The sequence below is a fragment of the Passer montanus genome, unplaced genomic scaffold, assembly GCF_014805655.1.
Source record: "Passer montanus isolate IOZ18808 unplaced genomic scaffold, ASM1480565v1 scaffold101, whole genome shotgun sequence".
NCBI lineage: Eukaryota > Metazoa > Chordata > Aves > Passeriformes > Passeridae > Passer > Passer montanus.
The window spans coordinates 1,479,790-1,490,625 of NW_024356616.1; the positions used below are offsets into that span (position 1 = coordinate 1,479,790).

General features: G+C 64.0%; 2 protein-coding genes across 2 annotated transcripts; both read right to left on the reverse strand.

Moving 5' to 3' along the window:
- Window positions 1–198: 198 nt before the first annotated feature.
- Window positions 199–6,040, reverse strand: LOC120505792 (steroid 21-hydroxylase-like). Its single transcript, XM_039716681.1, has 10 exons — window positions 5,842–6,040; window positions 5,169–5,258; window positions 4,442–4,593; window positions 3,897–3,992; window positions 3,531–3,638; window positions 2,834–2,920; window positions 2,355–2,540; window positions 1,560–1,720; window positions 1,325–1,428; window positions 199–819 (listed from the first exon to the last, which is right to left on the reverse strand). Exons 1-10 carry the CDS (start codon window positions 6,023–6,025, stop codon window positions 572–574), a joined length of 1,416 nt encoding a protein of 471 aa, XP_039572615.1. The 5' UTR covers window positions 6,026–6,040; the 3' UTR covers window positions 199–571.
- Window positions 6,041–8,511: 2,471 nt separating this feature from the next.
- PPIA (peptidylprolyl isomerase A) lies at window positions 8,512–10,383 on the reverse strand. Its single transcript, XM_039715940.1, has 5 exons — window positions 10,237–10,383; window positions 9,406–9,436; window positions 9,219–9,307; window positions 8,874–9,046; window positions 8,512–8,795 (listed from the first exon to the last, which is right to left on the reverse strand). The coding sequence occupies exons 1-5, from the start codon at window positions 10,303–10,305 to the stop codon at window positions 8,660–8,662; spliced, it is 498 nt and encodes a 165-aa protein (XP_039571874.1). The 5' UTR covers window positions 10,306–10,383; the 3' UTR covers window positions 8,512–8,659.
- Window positions 10,384–10,836: the final 453 nt, after the last annotated feature.

A 10,836-nucleotide genomic window follows, 5' to 3' on the forward strand; every position in this document is an offset into this window, starting at 1 on the left:
GAGAGCGCAACCGGACCGAGAGCGCAACCGCACCGGGTCTTTGCGGGGCCGGGAAGGGCAAACCAGCCGGAGCGCTCTCCCCCGGTGCTGCCCGAGGGTTCGGCTGCCGAGAGTGGCCGGTCGTGGGGCGGGAGGAAAGGCTGGGCTTCGGGCGTTGCGGAGGTTTTGGGGGTCCCAGGAAGAGCCGGGATTTGCGGGGTGGGGCCAAAGTACAAATTTTATTAGGAGGAGGTAAATGGGGCCCTCCCACACTGCACTGACCCTGGTGTTGAATGGGGGCACCCATGGGAGTCAGGTGTGGGCAGGTGAGTTGGGATGGGGTCAAGCAGGGTCAGAGGGGTTAGGTGGGGTCACAGCTGGGGTCACAGCTGGGGTCACAGCTGGGGTCAAGGTCAGGCACAGGGCTGGCAGGGGTGAGGCCGAGGTCAGGTGGGGTCAGTCAGGGGGTCACGGTCAGCCAGCTTCAGGCAGTGTCACACAGGGTCAGGTGAAGTCAGGTGTATTCAGCAAGGCTCAAAAAAACTCAGGCGAGTCACAGAGTGTTCAGAAAAGTAACAGTGGTCAGGCGGGGTCAGGGTGAGCCCGGCGGCTGGCAGGGCACCATACGCATGAGAAAGGGGGGACAGCGCAGCACCGTGCCCGGCGACCCCTTCAGCCCCGGCAGCCCCGCCGGGCCCGGCTCCAGACGGAATTCCCGCAGGATCAGCCCCAGGAACACGAAGAGCTCGGCCCGCGCCAGCCCCTCTCCCGGGCACGACCGCGCCCCGCAGCCGAACGGCAGCAGCGACCGCGAGGGAGCGCCCGGGGCCAGGAACCGCTCTGGGGGCCACGGGTCAGCGCCGGGGGTCCCGGGGCACGGGGGCACCCACGGGACTTCGGGGAGACCCAAGACTGAGGGGCGGACCTCGGCAAGTTTGGAGGGAACCTGGGGGCTGCCCAGGCTGGACCTCGGGGTTCATGAAGGGAGAAATGGGGGTTTGGGGTGACCCAGGGGCTCGGAGGGACCCTAAGGTCGGGGGAGACCCCACGGTGACAGAGGGGATTCAGACACCTTAAGGGAGTCTCAGGAGTTTGGGGGTGGGGGGGGATGGAGGGAGGAACAGAGGGACCCACAGGTTTTGTGGGGGTACACAGATATATGGGGGGATTAATGGGGATGGGGGAGAGAACCACAGGTTTGGAGGAGGGGGTGTGGGTTTGGGGGGACACTCATGCCACCAAGGTGTTCCCAGGATAGCCAGGAATCAGGGAAAGCCCCAGTTTCATGTTTGAGGAGAGCCCAGGAGTTTGGGGGGGCACTCAGAGTGCAGGTGTACCCACATACCAGGCAGGAAGACCTCGGGGTGCTGCCAGATGTCAGGGTCCTGTTGGGCTGCCAGCAGGTTGGGGACCAGGACAGTGCCAGCCACCACGGGGAGCCCCCCAAGACTGCACGGAGACAGACTGGTCCCTGTCCCTGCGCTGTCCCCTGTCCCTGCGCTGTCCCCGCCCTGTCCCTGTCCCCGCCCTGTCCCTGTCCCCTGTCCCTGCCCTGTCCCCTGTCCCTGCCTGTCCCGTACCTGCTGTGGCGCAGGGCGCAGTGTGGCAGTGCCAGGGGCGCGGGGGGTCGCAGCCGCAGGGTCTCGCTGACGGTGGCCTGCAGGAGGGGCAGGCGCCCCGTGTCCCCCGGCCCGGGGGGTCCCTGTGCCCCCTGCAGCTCCGCCCGCAGCCGCGCCTGCAGCTGCACAGGGGGAGCACAGGGGGTGTCTGCTCTGCCAGGGCAGCGGGGGCATCCCAGGGGGCACGCCGTGGCAAGGGGATGACGGGGGGACACCCCAGACCCTCCCCAGCTCACAAACCTGCCCCTGGGACCCCAAGCCTGCCCCTCTCCCTTAAGGACCCCCTTGAACCCCCCAGATCCCTCCAAACCCCCAAACCTGCCCTGGGACCCAAACCTGCTCCCCCCTCCTCCTTGGGGACACCCCTGAGCCCCCAGATCTGCCTCTTGGGACCCTCTAACCCCAGACCCTGAGGCACCTGTCCACGGCAACCCCAAACCCAGGAGCCACGTGGGGACACAGCTCTGAAATGTCTGTGACATCCATGTGGCACCTCAGGGTGGTGCAAGGGCACGGTGTCAGCCATGGGGAGGAGGACAAGGGGGACATGTAGGACACAAAGGGGGGGGATATGAGACCCCCACATGGAGCCTTGGCACTGTACAGGGGACACAGAGCAGCAGGAACCCCGTGGAGAGGGGGACATGAGGGACACACAGAACACATATAGGACGTGGGTGGGGACACAGGACCCCCGGGGGGGGACACAGGACCCTCCAGGGCTGCACGGAAGCCATGGAGGGACCCGGGTTTCACCTCGGGGCGGTGCAGCAGGAAGGCCACAGCCCAGCCCAGAGCAGCTGCCGTGGTCTCGGTGCCCCCAATGAACAGGTCGACCAGCGCCATGTGCAGCCGGGGGGGGCTCAGGGGGCCCCCCCGTGCCCTGGAATCGTGCCCCAGCAGCGCCCCCAAAACTGTGCCCGGGGGAGGGGAGGAGCAGGCCTGCCAAAGGGAGGACACGTGTTTCTCCTGATCCCCACCTGCACCCAAACAAATCCCCTTCCAAACCCCCAAACCCCTGGTTTCTCCCCCAAGCCTTGCATCTCCCCAGCCCCATGTCCCCCTGAGACCCCCGGCTCCTCCCACCCCCTTGAGTCCCCACAAACCTCTGTTCCTCCAAAATATGTGGGTGCCTCCAAGCCCCTGGGTACCCCCCAAACTCCTGAACCTGGGTCCTTCCAGACCCCCACGTATTTTCCAAACCCCTGGGTCTCCCCTGCCCCTTGGCTCCCCACCTGGTGCCGCTGGATCTGGGCTTCCACAAACGCATCCCGGTGCTGGACAAGCTGCAGCAGCTTCTGCAATCCTGGGTTGGGCAGGGCCTGGGCACAGGGACTCCATAGGGACCCCAACCCCCAGAAACCTTTGACCTCAGAGAGACACCCCCTCCCCCAGAGATGCTGCATGCCTCCTGAGCCCCAGAGAAACCCTATGGCTGCTCCCCTGGGCCATACAGACCCCTCCAATGTCCTACAGCTCCATGGAGACACTTTACCCCACCTCAGCCCTATAGAGCCCCCACAACTGCCCCTCCCAGGCCCACAGAGCTCCCCAACACCATGTAGACCCTGTAACACTCCCTCTAGCCCCACACAGACACTATAACCCCTGTCCAGCCCCGCAGAGACCCCATACTTCCCCTCCTAGCACTATACAGTCCCTTCCCAGTGCCATAGACACCACCCAAGCCCCCTATGGACCCTATAAGCTCCCTGTCAGCCCCCCATACTCTTCTCCAGTCCCACACATCCTAAAACCTCACTCCCAACCCCATATAGCCCCACCAGCCCCACACCCCTCCCACGGGCCACACAGCCCCCACCAAGGGCCCATAGCCCCCCTTCAGCCCCCCACCACTCCCTCATTGCCCCCAGAAGGCTCCATAGCCCCTCACGCAGCAAAAAGGGCACCCACAGGAGCTGCCAGGCTCACCCGCAGCAGGGGCAGCAGGTCCAGCACCTGCACACTGCCGTGCCCCCAGACCTGCAGCAGCTCCCCCAGGCAGCGGGAGAAGGCCCGGAGCTCCCCCGGGGGGGGCACCTGCAGGAGGACACACCTGGGCACTGTCCAGTGCTCAAGATCCCCCAGAACACCCCCAGCGTCATTTCAGACACCTGGGGTCCCCTCAAACTCCTGTGTGCCCCCAAACTCTGCCACCCACCTGCAAATTGCTCAGTCCCCCCCAAACAGCTCCCTCCACAAACTCCCAGGGGTCCCCCCCAAACCCCTGGGCCCTCCTAAAAGCTGGGGTCCTCTCCAAACCCCTGTCTCCATCCTGGGCCCCCACCAAATCCCCACCAGGTCCCCGAAGAGGAGGCGTGCGATGGTGCTGCAGGTGTGGAAGGTGAACACCTCAAAGGGGTCCAGGGGGGCCTCGCCATGGGAACGCAGCTCCTGGGGGAAAAAAGGGTTAGAGGGAGCCTGGGGAAATAAAGGGCGAGTCTAAGGATGCTTTAGGGGGTCACACGAGAGAAGTGCAGAGCTCTAAGGGAGCTTTGGGGACTCACAGGAATGATGCCCTTTTGGGGTGCAGAGGGTGAGGTTTGGGTGGGTCAGTTTTGGGGGACAGTGGTGTGGGTGCAGGGTTTGGGACGCAGAGATTGGGGGTTGAGTGCAGGGGGCAGGGTTTGGGGGGCAGTTTTCAGATGCAGGGGACACGGATAAGGGGCATGGGTGGGGTTGGGGTGAAGGGGGTGGTGTTTAAGGTATCAGTTTTGGGGGGCATGGGGCAGGGTTTTGCTGGTCAACAAAGTGTGGGGTCTGTTTTGGGAAGGATCAGTTTTGGGGGTGTCAGGGTTGCAGGAGGATCAGTTTGGGGAGAAGTCGGTTTTTTAGGGTCTCACCTCACACAACTCCCGGCCTTGCAGCCAAAGGAGGGGCCCGAGCTGCCCCCCAGCCCGGGCCAGTGCCCCCCGCACCGCTCCCCGCTGCCGCCGCCAGCCAGGGCAGGGGGCTCCCAGTGCCAGGTCCCGGCCCCCCCGAGACACCAGCGACCCTGGCGTTGGGCAGGAGGAGTCAGGGACCCCCCAAACCCCCCCAGCCCTGCCAGGGACCCACCTCCAGTGACACCAGCGACCCTGGTGCTGGGCAGGAGCAGTCAGGGACCCCCAGAAACCACCCCAGCCCCTCTGGGGACCCACTTCCAGTACACCAGGGAGGTTCTATGGTGCCTCTCTACTTCATAAACTCTCCTTCAACCCCATAGCTGCCTCCTGCATAGGACCCTCCTAATCCCACCAGGAACCCTGGTGTGTCTGGTGGGGCAGAGAGCTCTAGAGACTGCCCTACAGGCAACCCTCCCCTCCAGAACGCACCCCCTCCCAGTACCCTCTCCCCAGCCCCATAGGGACCCCCTCCAAATCCCAAAACAACTCCCTCAACCTCATAGGGATGCCCTCCAAACCTATAAGGACTTGCCCCCCAAACCCCACAGAGAACCCCGCAAACCCCACAGTGACTCCCTTCCAATGCCCCAAAGGGCTTCACTACCCACAGGGCACTCCCCAAACCCCACAGGAACCCCTCCAACCTCCCTCCCCATAGCCCACCCGGGCTCCCCTGGCCCCATACCCAGATAACTGGGGGGGCGCCCCAGCCAGTCCCCCCAGTGCCGGACCAGTGCCTCACGGATGGTCGCCACCGAGCTGGCCACCAGCACGTCTGCAGGGGAGAGCAGGGGCTGGGGCTGCTCCAAAACAGTTCCCAAAGCAAGCACAGAGCCCTGGCGTGGGGTTTTGGGGGGAGCATCGGGGGGCTGGGACCCCAGGAGAGGTTTGGGGGGGTGTTGGGGAGGGGTCTGAAGGTTGGGGAGGTCCCCGCGGCAGGGGGAAAGGGCAGGGCTGGGGGTTCGGGGAGTCCCTAAGGAGCAGGGAGAGGGGGGTTTGGGTCGGATCGGTTTTGGGGTGCCCCCACTCACCCTAAGGAGCAGGGAGAGGGGGTTTTGGGGAGCTGTGGGGTCCCGGGGAAGGTTCGGTTCGGGTCGGTTTTGGGGTGCCCTCACTCACCCTAAGGAGCAGGGAGAAGGGGGTTCGGGTCAGGTCGGTTTCGGGGTGCCCCCTAAGGAGCAGGGAGAGGGAGGTTCAGGTCAGGCCGGTTTTAGGGTGCCCCCTAAGCAGCAGGGAGAGGGAGGTTCAGGTCAGGCCGGTTTTAGGGTGCCCCCTAAGCAGCAGGGAGAGGAGTTTTTGGGGTGCTGTGGTGTCCCGGCAGGTTCGGTTCGCGCCCCTTTCGGGCTCCCCTCACTCACCGCGGCCCCCCAGGCGCATGCGCAGCACGGGCCCGTGCCGCCGCGCCAGGCGGCTCAGGTGCAGCGCCCCCTGCGGGTGCAGCAGGTGCAGCGCGCCGCAGCGCGGGCCGCGCCAGCGCTGTCGCGACAGCAGCGACAGCAGCAGCGACAGCAGCAGCAGCACGCACAGCAGCAGCACCGCCATGGCCCGCGGGGGGGGGATCTGCACAGCGCCTATATTGGGGGAGCCCCCCAAACCACGCCCCATGGAGCGCCACCCCTAAAGTCCTGCCCCTCGCAGGTGGCACAGGCGAGCCGTCACATCAAACACCCCCTGTAAGTATAAAAGTGGCCCCTAAGGTCAGCCCCATAAGAGGGCGCCTTAAAACCCACCCCTTGAGGCTCAAAGCCGCGTTTTTCATCAAAGCCTGGCCGCTCTGTCGTGGCCCCCCACCCCTGGAGGCAGCCCCCCATCCTCTATAAAACAAACCTGTAGTCCCTGCCCCAGAACCCCTGCCTACTGATTCCTCCCTAAAGCAAACCTCTAATCCCCAACCCCCCAAATTGACCCCACCACTGTAAAAGTGTCCCCTCGAGCCCTGCCCCTGCAAACACCACCTTATAAAGGGCACATTTTAAGCTCCGTCCTCTCGAGGTTCACCCCCCAACTCTTTGCATCAGCTTTCCATGTGCACCCACTCATTCCTCCCCCTTGGGGACCCCCTGAGTCCCCTGTGGGTGCCCCGGACTGAAATTTCCCAAGAGCCACCCGCCCTGGGGGTGCCTCAGCCCTCAAATCCTCACCTCCCCAAATATCCCCTGTCCCAATCCCCATGGGGGTGCTCCCACCCCCCCTTAAGTCCCTGCACCCAGATCCTGCCTGCCCCCCATTTCCCTCACTCTGGCGGCAGCATTTGAGGATCAGAGACATTTTTGGGGGTTCAGCAGTAGCGAGGGAGGTCTCCAACAGAGTGTGAGTCCTAGGGATGTCCCCTTGCGGGGTGACATCCCTCCAGGGAGTGGGTCCTGGCATGGTTACAGGAGGGGACCCACAATAATCTGAGGGGTGCTGAAGTCAGGAAGGGGATCCCCCCTACCCTGGGATGTGTCACTAGGGGAGGGCCCTCGGGAGGGGTACTGCAGAAGGGGGGGATATCTCAATGTGGGGATCCCTCCCTTGGACCACCCTTGGCCCTCCTGCAGCACCAGCTGACACAGGGGGACAGGGGGGATGTGGGGACATGAGGGGGATATGGGGGACATGGAAGGCACAGGAGGGGGAATGAGATGGATGGGCACAGGGGACACGGAGGGGGCTGTGGGAGCCATGGGGACATCCTGGTCTGGGGCCATCATCACCCTGGGGACACTTTGGGGACATGCAGGGAACATGGGAACACCCTGGTTGTCACCTTGGGGACACCCCAGGTTGGGGGGGACAAGGGGGTGACATCTTGGGGATATCCTGGGCATGGAGACTTGGAGGGCACAGTGGGGACATCCACTCTGGGGAAAGGGGACACAATGACAGCCTGGGGACACGCAGACAGCCCTCTAGGGACCCCCCAATGGGACAGGGACAGTGCCACCACAGGGGAAGGGGCACAGGGGACATCCAGGCTGGGATGTCTCTGGGGGATGGGTGGACACAAGGACATCAGGAGGCACACAAGGACACGGGGGGAGGACAAGGCCGTGTGGTGGGGAGAAGGCAAGGACGTGGTGGGGCTGGAACAGTGTGCAGGGGGGGCTTTGTATAGGGGTGGTCCCAGGGGGTTCCAGGGAGTCTTTAGGGGGGTCCCAGGGTGGTTTTGGGTGGTCTCAGGGGCCTCTCACCAGATGTTTGTGCATCTCATGGTGGATTAGGGGGATCTAGAGGGCGGTGGGGGACCCCGGGGGCTCCTTGGGGGGATTCTGAGGTGGATTTGGGGGCATCAAATATGGTCCCAGGGAGTCTTTAGGGGGGTCCCAGGGTGGTTTTGGGTGGTCTCAGGGGCCTCTCACCAGATGTTTGTGCATCTCATGGTGGATTTGGGGGATCTAGAGGGTGGTGGGGAACCCCGGGGGCTCCTTGGGGGGATTCTGAGGTGGATTTGAGGGCATCAAATGGGGGTTGGAGGGTCCCTGGCAGGGGGGTTGGGGTTCCCAGTCACTCTGGGGTGTACTAGGCTGGATTTAGGGGGTCTGGAGGGGCTTGGAGGGTCCCAGTAGGTGTTTGGGGGGATTCCTGGGAAGGAGAGGTTTCCAGGTTGTGGATTTAGGGGGTCTGGAGGGTCCCAGTAGGTGTTTGGGGGGATTCCTGGGAAGGAGAGGTTTCCAGGTTACATTTGGGGGCTGCCAGAGGAGTCCCAGGGAATAGGGGGTGTCTGAGGGGAGGTCTTGTGGTGAATTTGAGGGCTCAGGATGTCCTTAAGTGGATTAGGATGTCTTTAAGTGGATTTGGAGTGTCCCAAGGGTTGTTTGTGAGGATCCAGGGGTTGATTTGGGGGGTGCAGGGTAGATTTTGGGTTCTAAAGGGCTGAAACACTAAGAACCCCCATGGATCACTTCAGTGCCCAGACCAGCTTACTCTCTTCACTCTGGATCCTACTGGGGTGCCAACCTCTTGCCCCCTCAACACGTTTTTTACTTTTTTTTCCTCCCCCACCAGCACCAAACCCCTCCCCAGGTGGGCACAGAAGGGAGCTGCTCTGAGTAGTTGAACTCGTTTTATTCAGACTCCAAGGTCACTGGGACCGTGACCCAGTAGAAACGCAGCAGTACATCGGGAGCAGGGTGGGAGCGGGTGAGCTGCAGTGGGGCAGGCTGCCCGGGGAATGTCAGTCGGTGGCAGGAGGCTTTACGAGAGCTGCCCGCAGTCGGTGATGGTGATCTTCTTGCTTGTTTTGCCGTCTTTGGAGCCGCAGCGCTCCATGGCCTCCACCACGTTCATGCCCTCCTTGACGCGGCCGAAGACGACGTGCTTGCCATCCAGCCTGCAGGAGAAGCACAGGTCACAGCCGGTCCCTGACAGCCCCCACAAAGACCCCCGAGCTTCTCTTCCCCCTCCTCACCACTCGGTCTTGGCAGTGCAGATGAAGAACTGGGAACCGTTCGTGTTGGGGCCGGCGTTGGCCATGGACAGGATGCCAGGCCCCGTGTGCTTCAGGATGAAGTTCTCATCTGGGAACTTCTCCCCATAGATGGATTTGCCTCCAGTGCCATTGTGGCGTGTGAAGTCACCGCCCTGTGAAAAGGCAACGTTTCAGATATGGGTGCAGAACAACACTCTGGAATTGGGTGCAGGCATAAGGCAGAACCAACCTCTCACCCTGGATCTGCCAGCATCCAACTCCAAAACCTACCCGAGTTCCAGACTGCCTCACCCACCCACCCCCTGCAATGGGAGCACCACGCACCTGGCACATGAACCCAGGAATGATTCTGTGGAAGCAGGACCCCTTGTAGCCGAATCCCTTCTCACCAGTGCTCAGAGCACGGAAGTTTTCTGCAAAGGAAATAAAACCACACCATGAACAGCTTTATTTGTTGAGTTCAGGACAGGGCTTGGTGCAGTTGCAGGGGAGCTAAAGTTGCTTTACCAACCTGCTGTCTTCGGGACCTTGTCTGCAAACAGCTGTAAAAGACAGGAAAGGCATTTGTCAAATCCGGGCTGATGACTGGCCAATGACCCCATGCCACTCCAGACCGAGGGAATGCCCCCAGACACTGCTCAGAGCCCAGGGACCCCCAGCGGTGGGAGCTTCTCAGCCGTGCCAGCAGCTCTAGATTCCTCCCTGCCTCACACCGTTATCCGCAAGCTCTGAACTAACAGCTGCGGCATCGCCCGTCTCACCAGCGGGGCAGAGAAGCGTTCGTTCCGCTGGCCTGGATTAAATTAAACATTAATGTGCCCGAAGCCTTCCTGGGCGGGGCGCGCGCGCCGCCTCCCAGCGCTTCAGGAGGGTTTTGGGCTGGATGCGCCGCCCGCGCGGGAGCGCGGCGCCCGGAGCAGGCCCGGCCGTGCCAGGGATGCTGTGCGCCCCGGGCGGGGTGACAAATGCCTCGCCCTGCAGCGACAATCCCGCGGCGATCGGGTTGCCGGCACTCCCCGCCGGCATCCCCAGGCTCGGGCAGCGCCGCCCGGGAGCCCCACAGGGCTCATCCCGATGCTCCGGGGGCCTTGCGATAAAATGGCGGCCGCGACCCGCAGTGGGGGGGAACCGCCGCGCCCCCCCGGCCCCGGGGCGGAGCGGAGGCGCGGCGGGAACGCGGCGGCGGCGAGCCCAGCGGTAAGGGGGAACGAGCGCTACCGGACCAGGTGCGGACGGCCTGCCTCGGGCGATGGCGCGCCCCGGGCTGGCATCGCGCCGCCGCTCCCGGAGCGGAAACGGCAGCGGCGCCCCCCGCCCCTCCCCGGCCGCCTCCCGCGCCCACCTCGAAGGTGACGCGACCCAGGGGCTCGTTATTAGCGGCGATGTCGAAGAAGACGACGGGGTTGGCCATGGCGAGACACGAGCAGGGCAGCAGACACTCGTCCGTGCGGCGGGCGCGGCGCAGCAGAAGGAGCGCAGCGCCCCACCGCCCCTTATATAGGGTGGGGGAGAGCCCGCCTCTCCAGCAGCGCCGACCAACGGCGACTGGCGCAGTGGCGGAGTGGCAGGGCAGGCAACCAATCGGCGGCGCCGAGTTTGAAAGTGGGGGGAAGGGGGGGAAAAAGCGCGGGGGCCCGGGAACGGCGGCACCGCGGCCTCTGCGGCTTGGAGCTGCGGCCCAGCCTTGCCAACCCACCGCCCGACGTGGGGAGACAGCCGATTCCCCTCCTCCGCCGTCCGACTGCAGCACCGCCCAGCCGGCCCCGGTTAATGATTGACGCCACAGGTCCGGTTCACCGCCGCCGCTGCTCGGGGATAGGGCAGGATTCCCTCGCTACTCGGGACACACCCTCCGCCCCTCTGGATCCTCCCGCCGCCCTGCCCTGCCTGCTCAGAGGGGCCAGCCCCGGAGCGGGATGACAAAAGATGGGGACACACGTGG